Below are 15816 nucleotides of genomic sequence, written 5' to 3' on the forward strand. Positions count from 1 at the left end.
CTTACTAAAAGTAAATAAGGCAACCAGTTCCGTTCCAAGTGACATGGCTTTTCACTATTCCTTTCCAGAGAAGGTGGCTCATCCAGCCCAGCGGATCCATTGTTTATGCGGCAGTGCGATGCAGCTGAAAAACGTAAGCCCCTTTTTCTTAGGTTGGTATAGGTTATAGGTTGGGGAAAACTCCAAAACTAGGGTTCCAAAAAGCTTACCTTATATTAAATAGAAGTATAAGTTTTAGAAAGGGGCACCCTTACTATACCCCTAAACTACAAGCTAGCGCGCAACGGCTTTTCAGCCGTTGTTGCTTGCTGCTTGCAGGCTCGAAAATATCTCTTTCGCCTCTCCTCCCTGTCTCCATTCTGATTGATTCGCTTCTTCCTTCGCGCAAGCGCTTGGTTCGCCCCTTGTTGTGTTGTTGCATTTTGTGATCCTCCGCTTCAGTCTGCGTTTTTCGGATAGCCGGGATCCGACGTTGATTTCCGATTGAAATGTCAGCTCCAGGTTTTGGGCGACCCATCTGGTTAGTTCAGCTATCACTGCTGGAAGCCCCTGCGGTTGTTCGGCTGCGTACTCCCCGTCCGCGTATCTCACACTCCCAAAGCATCTTTTTTATTTCATATTTCATTTTCCTTTCCTGCGTTTTTCTTTCTATCTATAGGTCGGCTTCGTGCAGATAGATGTTTGCTGGGGGAGATTGGTGCTCTTGAGGTATGCCCTTCCGGTGGGTTGTTGTTCTTTTCTCTGTCTTTTTCATCCAGTGCCCGCACTGCGTCAGCAAATCTTCGTCTTCGATTTCTCTTCGCAACGCAATAAAGAAGTCTAGCAGTTTATCTCGGCATCTGTCTTTTAAGTCATTGATCTCATATCTATAAGCAGGGGGGTCCGCGTTCACTATTAAGCCTACGCCCGCCCATTCCTTTCAAGCTTGATCCCGCCCTTAGACTCGTTACGCTGTTCGACTGAACTCGTTGGCTCCGCGTTCTATTCGGTCGGAACCCGGTTCGAGAACCGTCTCTCATAGATTCCCTTCACCAAGTCATCGCCAGCAATCAGCTCTTATCCCTTGGTGTCAAAGGGCGCGAGTTCCTTTCTTGTCTTGCCCAAAAACTTTCTTTATTATCATTGGAGAAAGACTCTCCCGCGGCAAGGTTTTACACATAGGGCCAGCTGCTTTCTTTATCTCGCTTGCCGTTAGTCCGTCTAGCGCCTTTCGGTTGGGGTCCGCCCCGGGGGTTAGACCGCTTGGATTAGATTTTATAGAGTCTCGAAGGCAGTCAACGTGTCAGCCATTCTTCTCCCATTAGACTTGTAAATCCTTTGCTCTTTTTCCTTCTCTCTTCCAGTTCTCTCCCTCTACTTTACTTGACAGGGGCGGAGAATACCACTCTATCAATAACAAGAAAAAAGTAGCAATTCAGTTTCAAATGGTTTGAGCTTGGAAGCAACCTACTATCTATCGATAGGCGAGAACAGACTGCTATTGGCGGCTTTGCCTATCTATTCTATTATGACTGGCTTGGAGACATCAGAGGGAGACCATTATCTCTATCCGGGTACGATCATAGCTTCATTCATTCGTTGAACCTTTGGGATAACCATTAGCATTGAGGTCAATCACCACACCACCTCTATCATACATACGACATTACATGACGCGAGAGTGCATGGTCAACACACACCTAAAGCGCCTACGTTCCGCTTGCAACCAATACAACCACAACCACCTAACTTGCACGAGATTCAACAACCGAAACTACTGGTAGTCCCGAGGGGACGGCATCCTCCTATAATAGTTAGGAGTACTGAACAAGCGAGTCATCGGTCCGGGGAAAGAAAAGGACCGCCTTTAAAAAAAAAGTCACTCGCTAGGCCTTCGGAACAAAGGTGATTCTGTTCATGCTTCAGACGATCTGGCTAATTAGATATACTTCTTCTATTAGAAAGGCGAACCCATAGGCCTGTTTTAGCGCGTTTCCAAAGGTAAGCGGTTAGGTTGACTTTGTCACTTTCTTCGCATCCATAGCGAGTGGACCTAAGGTACAGTTACGACTGGGAGATAGCAAGACTCACTGAAGAGTTTAAACTAAGGATTGAAAGTAGCTAAATCGCCTGTATAACAGATCTACGAATAGCCAACGCCTCTAACAACGTATTTAAGGGGGTTAGGGCGGTTCCTTAGGCACCTTCACATCTACATCTACTTATAACAAGCACGTACACACAAGCAAGCTTGAATCCTGTTATCTTAACTGAGAATGCCGTTACTTATAGCCTTTTAACGGCAGCTACACATTGGTCGAGACTCACACGACAGTCGATACTCAGGATTTCGTTTAGCTAAGTGGCCTGTAGACTAGAATAGTAAACCTCACCCTAATTTAACATCTGCTTGAACTCCCGATCTACTTTTCAAAATAAAACTTCTCGAGCTGGATTAGAAGATTTGTATATGAATTCCCTGGTGACTTTCTTTCCAAAGCCCCGCATGAGCAAGCCAAGCTACTCATGCCAAGCAGCTAACTTCGAGACAACTAAGGGCAAACTTCGAGCTAGAACTAATGGATTAGCATTAATAGTAAGTTCCCCGGGGGGATTGATTTCCTATGCTTGCTGGCTAAACAGAGTTGCCTTCCACACGTGCACTGAAACCAGAGTCTGCTACTCGCCTTAGGCAAAACCCGGAGTCTTTTGCTTGAACCTCATTCTCCTATCTTAAATAAGGCCGGAACGGTGGCATAAAAGCCTTGGAACGGCTGCCGCGCCTGATTCGACTCACCATTATTATTAGGCCTTCTTTGTCTTCGCGTTACCCTAGTTCCTTAATCCAAATAGCCATAGGAGAAGCTGAGCTAGCTAACCTAAGTCCGTAGCTAAAGTTCTCAAACAAGAGTTCCATTCCCCTTACTCGTATTGCAGGCAAATCCCGTTACTAGTAGTTCTGGTTAGCCCACTTGCCCGAGCACACTCTCAACTTGTAGATGCGCCAATCCCGCCTTCCCCCACGAGAACAGAAAAACCAACAGACCACGAACACCAGCACGCATGAAAACAGCCCTTTTGAAAGCATACCCAAGGAGCGGGCATCCATCCAATCTTCACTTATAGACATAAAATGGCCTTATTTCCGTTCGTTAACTACTTATAACGAGCAAGTTAGTAGCCTACCTCGGCTGAATGTTGGGACAAACAGCAATAACCGTGCTTATCCTTCTAATAAAGAAAAAAACCCCATATTCAACCGATTCACCCACTACTGCTACTACTAGTATAGAAGAAGATCTATTAACACGCACGGCTACCTATATAACAAGTTGCCTCTGACCTCTGTCTCACGACCGCAAATAGAACCTGTAGCTTCATGCCCTGACCTGAACTGAACTACTACTGGCTTAGCTGCCTAGCTACAAACTCAAAAGCCTGGATTTGGCTAAAAGGACCTATTATTTGCATTCTAAAGTACCATGTTCACTTCTTTTCCCGACAACAGATCGGAGATCTTACTTTCTCAAGTCATACGTCTTTTGTTCAGCCAACAGTGTTCCGCTCTACTTATTATTACTTACTAGCGCCCTTCACTTCAACTCATACTACTTTACTTCCAGCTTATTCCCAAATCAGCGTACCCCTGCTTCCTTTAACAGGCTAGTACACAAGCTACTAAAGCTAATAAGCTAGTATACACGCATTTGCCCGATTGCTTTAACAGACGCTTTACCTCCTGGTTTCCACCTGTCCTGTCCAAAACTATGGAACTCATCTGAAAAGTCGATTTACTAGATCAGAACGTGAACTCTGAGAATAGGGGTATACAAGTTAACCACCTAGAATCGATCCATGACCGCTAAACTAAAGGAATCCTTTACCAAGTAAGCTACGCAACCGTCTTTACCCGCCTCAACCAATCTTAGCTCGGACATGCCAACAGCCAATACTTACTCCTTTCCCTGGGACAGCTAATCAAAACAAATACGGCTTGAATCCCTTATCTTTGAGACTACCCTTAGGACTCTATAAAGTCATTTAACAGCAGATAGACACAAGTTATGACAACCCTCACACGAGAGCCAAAAAGAAGGCTTTCAGACTGACTCTACTTCTTGCAGCTACTTCCTAACAATAAGATTGAGTCTTTAACCTGATAACCGCTTTAGCTCACGCTTTCCATCTTCGCGGCAAGCGATCGAAGGATATTACGAGTAGTTACGATCTCGTGCTCCCAAGCAACCAAACTAGCAGAACATCGTACGGAACCTAAGGAAGGACCGGACCACAGAGGGGGATATAACCCAGTCTTATCTGTCCTTTCTTTTTGGGGGGGGGGGGTTAGACTCCTTAATCCTAGGAGTATAATGCATCCGGGCCCCTGCCGACCATATAGATCGACTATTTCCCACCCTAAAAGATCAGGAGCGTTTCCGCCCTTCACTCCGGATGAAATCCCAGACACATTGGCAATCAGGAACGCCCAAAGTCTTATAATGGATGTGGGTTATAGTGATATCATGCTCCGGTCGATCAAATGGATAACCAGGAGCAATAATACCACTCCTCGCTCGAGGTTGGATTAGACCCCGAGACGAGACCAAGTATTCTGTACCAGATACTCCGCCCAGCAGCCACCAGTGTGATCGCTCACACTGGGAGGTGTCTTCCAAAATAGGAGGTCTGAAAGACAACCCTAGTGATGCAACCATGTCATAGATCTGCCATAGCAGACCAAACCTAACCAAAGATTCTTGGCGTCGGTCAGCCTGCCAATTGTGATTCACAACAGGCGCATCGAAAAAGGCGCTGATGCAAACATCAGGTTGCATTAATGTACCGTATAGTAATAGCGGCAATAGCGCAACCATTCCTTAACCCACCCGCGGAGGGTTGACCACTCTAAGAACTCCTTCACCTTTTCTTGGATGAAGAGTTCATCAGGTATCAACCGTAGGTCTTTAGGCCTCATCTCCTTGCGAAGACGAGCAATTATGACACCTTTGAGATAGGGATTAAGGGGACCTCCCCTACCTAGCCAGAGGTCAAAACCATCTGGGCCATATAGGGTTTTCGTCTGCATGGCTAGAACACGTTCAAAGGATTTATTTCTTTTGTGATCTAGGCGAGCAAGTACCCTGAAACCTGCACCACCAACACGACACAGAGTGGAGAATCGGACACTACTATGTTTGAGTCCGATAGCCACTAGACCATATGGGTGGTAGAAGTTCAGTAGTGAACGAACCGAGATCGGGCTAATGTCCTTTCTAAGGTCGTTCACTCGGAACCGTTTCGCAAACTCTGCCGATCCAGTGTTAGAAATCAGAGATTTTTGATAACTGATTCTAACTCCTAACACCGAGTCTTTTCAGAGTTTCCTCGTAGACCCGGCCCACTTCAGGGTCAGCAATGACTACATCATCACCCAGTACTGCGTACTTATCAAAGCGCATACCTGGATGTACCTGTTCGGCGCAATACCACACCAATATATGATGGGATAGTGCAAAGAGAGGCCAAGAGGCATAGTACCCTAAGGGTTGTCCTGCAATAAAGCTGACAAGTGAAAAAACTTTCTTTTGACAAACGGCACAACAAATGCGTTCATCGCAAGAGCCGAGTTCACTACAGCTGAAGCGAACGACCGATCAAAGGCCGCCGACATGACCTCAAATAACAAGAGGAGAGGCCACCTGTCGGTGGCATTCTTCAAGTCATATGAGAACACATGGCGTTCGCCCTCTAATCTATCAAGAGGACCTTCCTGGTTGAACGTGCCATCCATGGGCAACATTCTCAACACAGACATCAACCAGTCATGGACTGGTTTGAGTAGTCTTTGATTGATATAGTTTCCTATGGCGAATACTCTTCTCTTACCTCCTCCCTCAACCGACTGACCCAGTCGGCCTTCAACCATGGGCAACCCTAGTTGTCGACATGTTGGTAAGACAGGACCGATCGTTTTCTCGAACTGATCGAGATCAGTTCCTGAAAACAATTTGTTGTTCTTGTCGAACGCATATCTGACTCTATGGGGCCACAGTATACCTGACGACCACTGCTCTCCCTTTTGGTGTATAAACTCCAAAAGAGAGGCATAAGAGGCCATTTCGAACATTTGAGAAGGAAAGACCGATATAATGTTCTTTCTAAATAATTGTCTCGCCTTCTCAGAACATCCGTCATAGCACAATTGTGATCGAAGAAGCATACGGTTGGAAGACTTTTCCAAGTCGGTACCCACGACATCCCCTGACAAAGAGGAATCGTGGAGAGTCGAGGTAAATACCGGGACAAGAGATCAGGGAGGAACACTTTCATCTCCCCCACAATCTCTTGGACAGACTCTAAATCGGCAGGTGTGATTATAGGCTCAAAAAGAGCCTTAGTTACCTTCTTTGCTAACTTAATAACTTTATTAATTGAGAAAAGAGATAAGTAGAATCGCACCACCAAGTAAGCCCTGTCATCATGCCTTCTTATTATCCTTCTATGAAAAGGAGGAATGATACGTGGTATGCCTGAGACCGGGTGAGAGACACTGGGACTGGTAATAAATCATGGGGTCTTTTTATGCCTCCATAAAAGGTTTGAAGAGATGAGCTACACTGCTTCAAATAAAGCGCAGTGAACAGCATCCCTGATCCTTTACACAGTCGCAGCACTTGTTTGGTAAACAGGTGAATTGCAATACAGTGTTCCTTGGTTACCCCATCCTGGATGAGAAGAGTCACCTTAAAGAGGAGGCTCTTCAACACCCGAGAATCTTCTCCAATTCTCTGCCACCGTATGGGCCTCAAATTAACACATAAGTTAAAGAATGGTTTCATTGCTTGTTTGATCTTCGAACCAGCAGTGACCGCCACCAAGGCTAAATCACTACGCTTTAGGCATTGAGTCCTATCACACTCTCATAAATCTATTATTGAAATGTGTGAGGGAGAGCTCGTTGCCTTCCCCTATTGGGTTGGGCGAGGTTCTCATCGCACCCCTGAGGCCAGACTATTTGAATCTGGACCCCAGGAAACCACTGTGTGATCTGCCTTACACCCTTCAAGAGTGTAAGTTGCATCACCCCTAAGATCAAGTCGATCTCACCCACAGTCCCCTTCTCATGGAGGGGCCTAGGAGGGCACTTGGTAGATGCCAAGTCCTGCTTGTAGAAGGTTTGTCAAGCCTTCAACAACAGGTGTGGTAGTCACTATCATATCATCCAAATGGACAACCGATAGTGATGCCACAGGGGGAGGCCAGAATCCCCAATCACAGGAAAACCATGAGTGGCGATCCGGGCTTACAGACGAGGAACTACCTCGGCTGTCGCCACGTTCGGTTACCCGAACGCGACGCCCCCGTCTTCGAGACTTGAAAGATTTATAGCAAGGCAAATTTTCTAGAAAAAGAAAAGAGGCAGAACAACGAAATAGATGAAAGGCGAAGCGCTACGTAGTGAAAGAAAAAAAGTTTCAAAAAAGATCAACAAACCAAACAACTACACGTTAAAACAAAAATGAATAAAAAGAAGAATGAAGTGTTTGACCCCAAGGAGAGGCCGTCTGATTCTAGGTGCATACCGAGGAAAGGGGCTCGGCAGCCGGGGATTGAATCCCACCTACACTACAGCTACGAATGTGGAAAGGGCGTAGTGCAGCCAGCAAGCTGCATGCCTGGTCTCGAGGAGTGGGTTCATTCCCGTCAATACCGAGAGCCCTCGAGTCCGCTTTGGTTAGGGAAGGCATTAAGTTGGTTGATCACTGTTCGCCTCATCAGTGTAAAGCATAACATGAAGCGGATATCAAATCAGCGATTGTTTGGGTTGCTGTGGGAACCCCGCCCTCTTCTTCCAACAAATGCTTGCCACTCAGCTGGGCCACTTTCCTTATTTCGACCAGGGGGGGGGCCCATCCTTATTCCTACTTTCAACAGGCTTCTTTCCCTCTTTTTAGCCTGTCAATTTTGGCCTCACCATTTCAGAGAAGAGGAAAGATCTTCTCCGTATAGGCGGCGGAGAGTTTCACTGTGTTTATGTTTATATACGAGAAACTGGCGCAGTAAAAACTCAAAACACAATCAATATAATTTATACGAAAGAGAGCATTGGCTTTTTAGGAATCAAAAAGTTTCGGAGTAAAAGCCAAATAGACCCAATCAGTTTACTGAAATAATTATAAATATAGTAATTAATACTAAGAATGTTACTCTTTTTCTTCCAGTAAGAAAGAAGAAGTCAACGCTCATTCAGCGCACCTTACCTAACTCCCCCGCTTGAGAATCAAATAAGAAAAACATATGGGAATACCCATTTTGAATAAACAAAGAGATACAAAGATAAGGAAAGAGACAATGAGTATGAAAAAGAAAGAGCTTACCAAATAACATTCTCTTTGAGAAATGGAAGAAGGAATTGGCTTTCAAAAAGAAGAATTTGTTGTCATGGGTCATGGATGCTCCTCTCCTTGCTTTTGAATGCCATATTTTAGAATCTATTTTTTACTTATTATCATTTCTTTCTCAAAGTCAAGTTTCTCGCTTCTTGCTTTACTTTAGTTTTCAATAAGGGGCGCGTTAGCGCTTTACTAATAAAAAAAGGGCTTTTTCAGCTGGATCCAGAACGCATAGGAAATCTATCAGTACGCCATCCGCTCCATTTCTTTCGTAGTTTAGGAACTCGTCCATCCACGGGGCACCTTTCGTAGTGAGGGAACTCCTCTGTTTTTAGCTTGACGAGCTACTTTTGTTTCCGAAAAACGCATAAACCCCGGGATTTTCGTAAAAGAGGGACAAGTGGTAGGAGCCGACAAATAGTAGTGCCGGTTCAGTGGAAGTCAAGTCTTTACGTCTATAGGGGCTCCCTGACGGTCCCGAACCCTCCAAAAGTGATGGGTATGTGTTCTTTCTTGGCACCCTCTTTCTTTGTTATGCCAACCTAAAAAGAGATAGGGATACGGAGCTTGACTTGAAAACAAACAACTGGCACTTCCCCCCCCCCCCCTCTCACTTAAAGGCAGATAGGGCACTTTTTTCCTTTCCTTAAGTCCAGGATACGAAAACAATTCCTCCCCACTAAAAAGAGCGATTGAGAGTGGATTTAAGGTTCGATAGTGTCGAGAAGGTATTAGCTACCGGTAACCGTACTTTCGTAAAAGCACCATTGGGCGGTGGTTCCTCTCTTTTCTCTTGAACCTCGAACAAAAAATCGATCTCGCCATCAGCTCGACTAAGAGTTCCGAATCGAAAAAGTAAACTGAACTTGACTTAAGACGAAGGAACCGAGTGCCGAAAAAACCGGTTTTTTTCTTAAGGCTTCAAACTACTAGTCATTAAGACTACTATGAAAGAAAAGTAAGGAAGTCCTTTTCTTGACTTGGCCTGCGTGCATTATACCTACCCTCTTTTTAAAGAACTTGATTTCAATCTCAACAAAGAAATGAAAGCATAACTCTTTGCTTGTTGTCCTCTTACTCTTTTAGCCTGCCTTGTGGGGGTCTCTCGGGTGTCTACGGCAGACCCAATCAGTCTCGTGATGAAGAGAAGTCTTTTCCGATCTTCCACTAAGAAAGGTATCGTCACGACAACCAAATTTGCTCGGTAAACTACTCGGGGCTCCCCATGGTTTAGTAAAAGGGAGGGGAGATTTTCTCTTCATCCGGGGGTTCACTTCATTCATTATGAACTAAAAAGTGTAAGGCTGATTAGTGAGGTCTTAAAAACTTCATACAATGAATGATCCGCCATTCCATTTGTGCTTTCCGCAAGTAGGCGACGCGAATCTATGCTTTCTATGTTTCAATCGGGTACCAATTGCTTGGATGCGTTTGAAAGCCTCGAGAGAACTTGCAGAAAAATGATTTCTAGGTTTGTCTTGTGTCTCCGTAACAAATGGTCCATTTATTGATGGGCGAACGACGGGGATTGAACCCGCGCGTGGTGGATTCACAATCCACTGCCTTGATCCACTTGGCTACATCCGCCCCTACCCCCGCACAGGTTTAAGTCTCTATCTACGATCAGATCCTTTCCGAACCCCCCCCCCCCCCTGACCGCTATCAAAGAGAAGCTTTTTCCTATACTATAGTTGCAAGTCTATTGTTGTGTTTTGGAATTAGGGGAAGCAAAGCTTCAACAAGTAGAAGCTTCCTGGCAAAGCTTCAAACAAAGAGGTTGGGCTGTTCACTTCATTGATTTGACTTCACTTTACTTAAGATTAAAGATAGGGGCCGGGCGGGCAGTGAAGGCTCGTTTAGTAGACAGCAAGCTACGGCTTTGACGAGCAGCAAGCACCTACTCCTATCAAAATGAAAAGCAGCAAGCTCCGCTTGAAGAAGCGAGCCCATATCAGAGAAAGCCATTGCGCGCTAGCCCCTTTCTATTAGTAAGGTTGTCAAAAGGCTAAACTTGAGTTCCTTTATGAAAAAACTAAGAAAATAGGGGTAAGTGGGCGCTAACGAGCAAGAAAAGGCCCCTTACGTTTAGATAGGCTAAGGCGCCTTTACTAATATTAGAATATTAAGGCGCTTCTTGCTTTAGAAAGATTGCAGGGGCGCGTTAGCGCCCTTCCTTCCGCTGGCTTCGCCCTATCTATTCATCTCTTTTTTCAAATGGATATTTAGGGATCTCTCTTGCTCATAGATCTTGAAAGCAGATCAATATCCGTTTCTCAATATATCTTTCTATCTATCGAGAGAAAGATATAGATCTCTATCTGGATCTATCTCCATATCTAATCTAAATATGGAAGAACCAACACTTAAAGGGCGTAACCAACGGAAGGTTCTCACCCTGTCCCCGACATTGTTCTCCGACGATGCCCCCTGGGCGAAAGGGGGCACCATTCTCTTTCTTTCTTCAATCGTTCCGATCAGGACAAGTGGGTTGGTTCGTTTCGTCCTTCTATCTACGCAATTCTCTGTCTTCGTTCGTGATCATGTTGGGCGAAAGGTAGTTGTAGAGGAGCGGCTGTGAAACGGCGATTCCCCCCTTTCCATTGAAGTAGGGAGGGCCTCCTTCCCCACCATTCCGACCTATTCTTTTTAAGGATTTTACCGATGCTGAAGGTAGCTTGCTTACCAAGCCACCCACTTGAGAAGCTAGTCGCCAGAAAGAAGCGACGAGGAAGCGAAGCTGTCTACGAAGCTTTGCTCCCCCCCCTGTAGTCGTAGTACTCGGCTCGTCGCTACTTTGATTCAAAAGGTAACCGACTTTCTCCGGTTTCCGCAACCGTAATCATTTGTTACTCCGATTACTTCATCCATAAATCTTTTTTTATTATTTCAATAGTGGTACGCTCTAAAAAAAAGTCAAGGATAAGCTTGCATTCTAGAAGCGGTAGCTTCCCGCCTCCTTCATCCCTACTGCCTCCTTCGGTGAGAAGCTCCCTTCCCTTTTCTAAAATGCCTAATGGGTCTGCCTCAGCAAATGTACAAAGTGGAGCTGCCCGCTGTTTGGCTGACCCTCTTCTTCCCATTCGGGTTGGGTTGACCCAGAAGTTAAGTAAGAAGGAATGGAACCACTGGAGAGTCGTCTGCAGTTCACACTTGGGCAAAGACGACTGACTTTGGAAGCGGAACACGAACCGATTTCCGCTATTCCGGGTTCTTATTGAGCGTAGCGAAATCAAGGTTTATGATAAAGTCAGCGAAGTTTCTATGGTGTTCTACTTTTGCGTAGTCTCGGCCCACAGTGGAAGGCTCCGCACCTGAGCCTCGTTAGACTCAGCGGAAGTTTAAGGTGTAAGTAAAGAGAATAGAAGAGATGAAGTCCGTCCCTTAGCCTAGTCTATATCTACAGCTGACGCAACTCCGTACCGACGCCTTACTACTACTTAATTAATTCATTAACGGCTAAGCGATTTTATAACCTGAGCTTTCCTTAACCAGCTGACCTTACTTCGTAACCTTAACGTACTTTCTTTCTTACTTTAGCATAGGCCTTCGCCACTTCAAACGGGCGCTCCGCCCCCTATTTTTTTTTTCATTAGAAAGAGCGAGGCCTTACTTATTCTGTTCAGGGGGGGCTGAAAGACAAAGAAAGGGGGGCGTGGTTGGTGTGTCACTGGGTCGGTGGAACCCGCAGGAAGGGGGGACGACCCGCCGAATTCACATCAGAAATCACCAACATGAACACAAACGAAATCTTGAATTGCGTATAGAAACAAAACGAACCACTTCTATTCTCGGAGCTGAGGTATATGAAGAATGGCTTTTTGGTCCCTTTCGTCCAGTGGTTAGGACATCGTCTTTTCATGTCGAAGACACGGGTTCGATTCCCGTAAGGGATAGGTACTCATTCCCGGCCGCTTTCAGTTAGTGTTCATTGCTGAGTGATCGCTCGCTATCTGGCTGGAAAAGGTGGTCCGGAAGCTTCCTCTCTCCCAGCAAGCAAGACGGGATCACCACTTCTCTCAGTAATGGACTTCCTCCAATTCTTCCTTAGCCTTAGATGCCCTTTCATAGAATAGATTCTCGAACCTCCGACAGACAGAATCCCCATGCATGCGTTCTTTCTCTCCTCCCCTCAGCCATACATCTCTTTTTTTTTTGCTTTTGGCCGTTTTTGTTAGGCATTGAACCCCACCTTAGGTGCTGAGTGGTGCCCCCCCCCCCTAATACCTAAAAAAAGTTCCGTCTATGGAGCCTAAAGCTTAACCCATGGCATGGCAGTAAGCAGTAAGTTGGCCTAGTCTCTCGCCCAGCCTTCGCCTTCTTCAGTGGCCAAGTTGAAGCGTTCAACGGTTCTTCGGCCTACCACCTTTCTTTTTCAAGGTTGAGCTTGTTCAATTGAAGCTAATGCTATGCTGCCCCTCCCTTGTTCAAGATAAAGCGAGGACTTTCTTTTAGCTACCGGCCCAAACAAAAGAGATTAGCCTCTTGATCGATCGATTGATTGGATCGAAGTACAAAGGGGTTTTTTGAAGTGTGAGATCAGCCCAAGACTAAGGCCGAGCAACTAGCTGCTGCAGGATTGGACGTCTATCTATCTCGCCACGCTCTCCTACTCCTATAAAGACCGGCGGAAGGAATGCTCTGCTCATCTTTCTTTCTTACGGCTCGTTACCGCGGCGCTCGTTCACCCCTTCGGCTTCTTCCATTCAAAAAGGTAGTGTCTTTTTCCTATTCTTATTGGTAAATAGCGTCTTGAAGCGAAGGCATTATTGAACGAAAGAGATGCCGGGTCGGTAAATCTGTATCCCATTCTTCAGGTATAGTTTTGTTTGATCACAGATCGGCAGGTGATCCGTCCTTTCCCCCCCCCCCCCCCCTTTTTTTTTCGTCAGTCGTCTTGATCCGCCAGAGGGTCTTGAGCTAGCTTCCTTGAAGAGGCTTGATGGGAAAGAGAGGTGAAAAAGGAGAACTTAAGGAAGGTCTCTCTCTACCTCACAAGCTCTTGGATTCCATGGCTAAGGCTTACTTTGGCGGATTTTAGGTGAGGGTGGAGGAGTAGGATAGGGGGTGAGTGTAAGATAGAACCTCAGGATTCTAGGGAAATTTTCGCATATAATAAGGGTGGTGCTAGGGCTCAAGACCATTTTGAAGGGGGAGTTGGATCATAAAGAAGAGTTTGTTCCTTTGTTTGAAGAAGAACAATCCTACCGGACTCATTTGAGATAGGAATGGCTAAACTTATTGTCCCAGGAAGAAAGCTAATGAAAGCAAAGGTCAAGAATATCTTGGTTTAACAGAAGTTAGTCAAAATATCGCTTTTCTCCATCGTACTATGATTGCTAGATGGCATTCCAAGCTCCTTAATATAATTCCTATCGAACGGGAATTTGTAGTAGTGCTGGTGAGGGTATGGAGAATCAATTCATCGAGTCTTTCAAGAAGTTATATAAATTGGATTGGCGCCTTAGACCGTTTTGGGTGACTTTTTCGTGCTTGTCCTTCAAAATAAGAGAAAATGTTCAGCCCCTTTATCTAAAGAAGAGATTGAAGAAGCGGTGTTCAATGTTCAATCTAGGGAAGATCTTACTAATAATAAAATAAGAAATACGATGGTTTCTCTTTAGGGTTTATTCAGGCTTTATGGGCTTTGTTAGAAGTGGATCTCATAAAGTTATGGAGGAGTGTTGGCATTGAAAATGCTGCAGTGTGGGTATTTTAATACCTAATGATTTACAAGCCTGCGGTTCGGGTTGTTTAACATCCTGCATCCCCATTTTAGAAGTGCGTTTGAACAATACCTCTCTTGGTACTTATCCTTTAAGAAAGGCTCGAGAGACCTACTTGCCACGTGGCAAGAGGCCATTAGCCAAAAAAACTGTGATAAGATCTCAAAAGAAAGAAGAGTATTCGAATCCGGGTCCCCTATGATACTTGGCGCGAAGCCATGGGTCCTAAGGGAGATTGGAAGAGAAATCCGATCTCCACTCTCTCAAAGAAATACGAAGGCTATAAATAGGATACATAAACCTCACATATAGATGCGCACAAGTTTTTTTACAAACGACTTCACACTTGGAGCTTTGAAGAGGCACTCAAGTGCTTGAAGGAGAAATAAAGAGAAGCTCTCAGTAGGATAAGGAGGAGATTTAGTCCCCAAGAACCCAAAGGACAAAGACAAGGTAGCAAGGCCTCGAAGACCGGAAAATTCTTGCGTCTTCTTCCCTATTCTTCTTCTCATTTTCTTCTGTTTAAAAATGTAAAGATCTCACTGATCTTAGAATCAAATGTCTTCTCCTATGGTATATGTAATTAACGAGAAAGCCGAGAGACTTCCCAGGAGTGTGTAACCCACCACCATATTAATAAAGACCATAAAAAAGGGAGATTGTTGTGATCACTTTTCTTGTGTGAATCTTTATTTCATACTCGAAATTTGCTTTCATAAATAAACACCGGGGAAGAAAGCAAAAAGGATTCAGAATCTATATAATCATCGGGAGACTTTGGATAACGCTGGCATTTATGGTGCTGTCCGAGTCGCGCAAGAGTATTTACCAAAGGGACGCAAACATTTATAGGGGCGCTTGTGAGTAGTGGAGCTGGGTGACGAATACCCTACATTTGAAGAAAAAAACCTTGTGGGACCTGAAGAAAATCGCCGGCCTTCCTATTTACGGCCAAGTTTACGACGAGTATACTCCTTGGAATGAAGAGTTGTACGGCTTCGACGAGATTTCGAAAGAGAAGTACCATTCGGAGTGTGCCCGGGAACTCTTCGCGAAGTACCAACGCTTGGCGCTTCGTAATCAATATACAAAAGTGGACCATCACGTATGGGTGAACCATTTCTTCAAGGGTGAAATTGAGAGACAGGCCCCACGTGGGAGAAGGAAGGCTCGACCAGAATGGGATTTTCCTGTCCTTTTTCGCTTTTGAATGACTGAACCTTGTTGGGACTCCTACGGTCTTTGTAAGGGAGTGGAGCGAAGGGGTTTTCAGCAAGTGGAGGCAACGCTAAAGGTTGTCTAAGGTACCCGAGCGTAACGGTTTGTTGAGCTAAGGGCAAGGAGCAAAAACCACTCCATTCTTTGTGAAATTAAGGAGAGCAGCCAGCCCTTTTTTATTATATTAATTATTAGCGGGTAGGTTACACTTTTTCCTTAAGCATAGATGAGATTAGAGATGAAAAAGACGCTAGCATTAGCAGAAGATCATCGATCATACTTTATTGCCTTAGATCACTATCGAGGAAGAGAAACTCATAGCACAGATGATCCTTACCCGTGAAGGCAGAAACAGTACCTGTTGTTAACAAAACGGAGTCTCAAAAACTCAATTCTTTTATTTTCAAGCAGAGCACCAGTAAAAGACCTAGAGGCCTATGAAAGTCACGTTTTTACTTAAGAAAGATGGCGCCTTTGCGAGGATGTCTTTAATCAGCCAATGC

At 45.1% G+C, this 15816-nt stretch overlaps 1 protein-coding gene and 1 non-coding gene across 2 annotated transcripts; one reads left to right on the top strand and one right to left on the bottom strand.

Moving 5' to 3' along the window:
* Positions 1–5452: 5452 nt before the first annotated feature.
* On the bottom strand, positions 5453–6127 carry LOC115986294. The gene has a single exon (XM_031109152.1). The coding sequence runs from the start codon at positions 6104–6106 to the stop codon at positions 5519–5521; it is 588 nt and encodes a 195-aa protein (XP_030965012.1). The 5' UTR covers positions 6107–6127; the 3' UTR covers positions 5453–5518.
* Positions 6128–12193: 6066 nt separating this feature from the next.
* Positions 12194–12265, top strand: TRNAE-UUC. The gene has a single exon. It is a non-coding gene; the product is annotated as a tRNA-Glu (tRNA).
* The last annotated feature ends 3551 nt before the right edge of the window (positions 12266–15816 follow it).

The sequence above is a fragment of the Quercus lobata genome, chromosome 1 (assembly GCF_001633185.2).
Source record: "Quercus lobata isolate SW786 chromosome 1, ValleyOak3.0 Primary Assembly, whole genome shotgun sequence".
NCBI classification, from domain to species: Eukaryota; Viridiplantae; Streptophyta; class Magnoliopsida; order Fagales; family Fagaceae; genus Quercus; species Quercus lobata.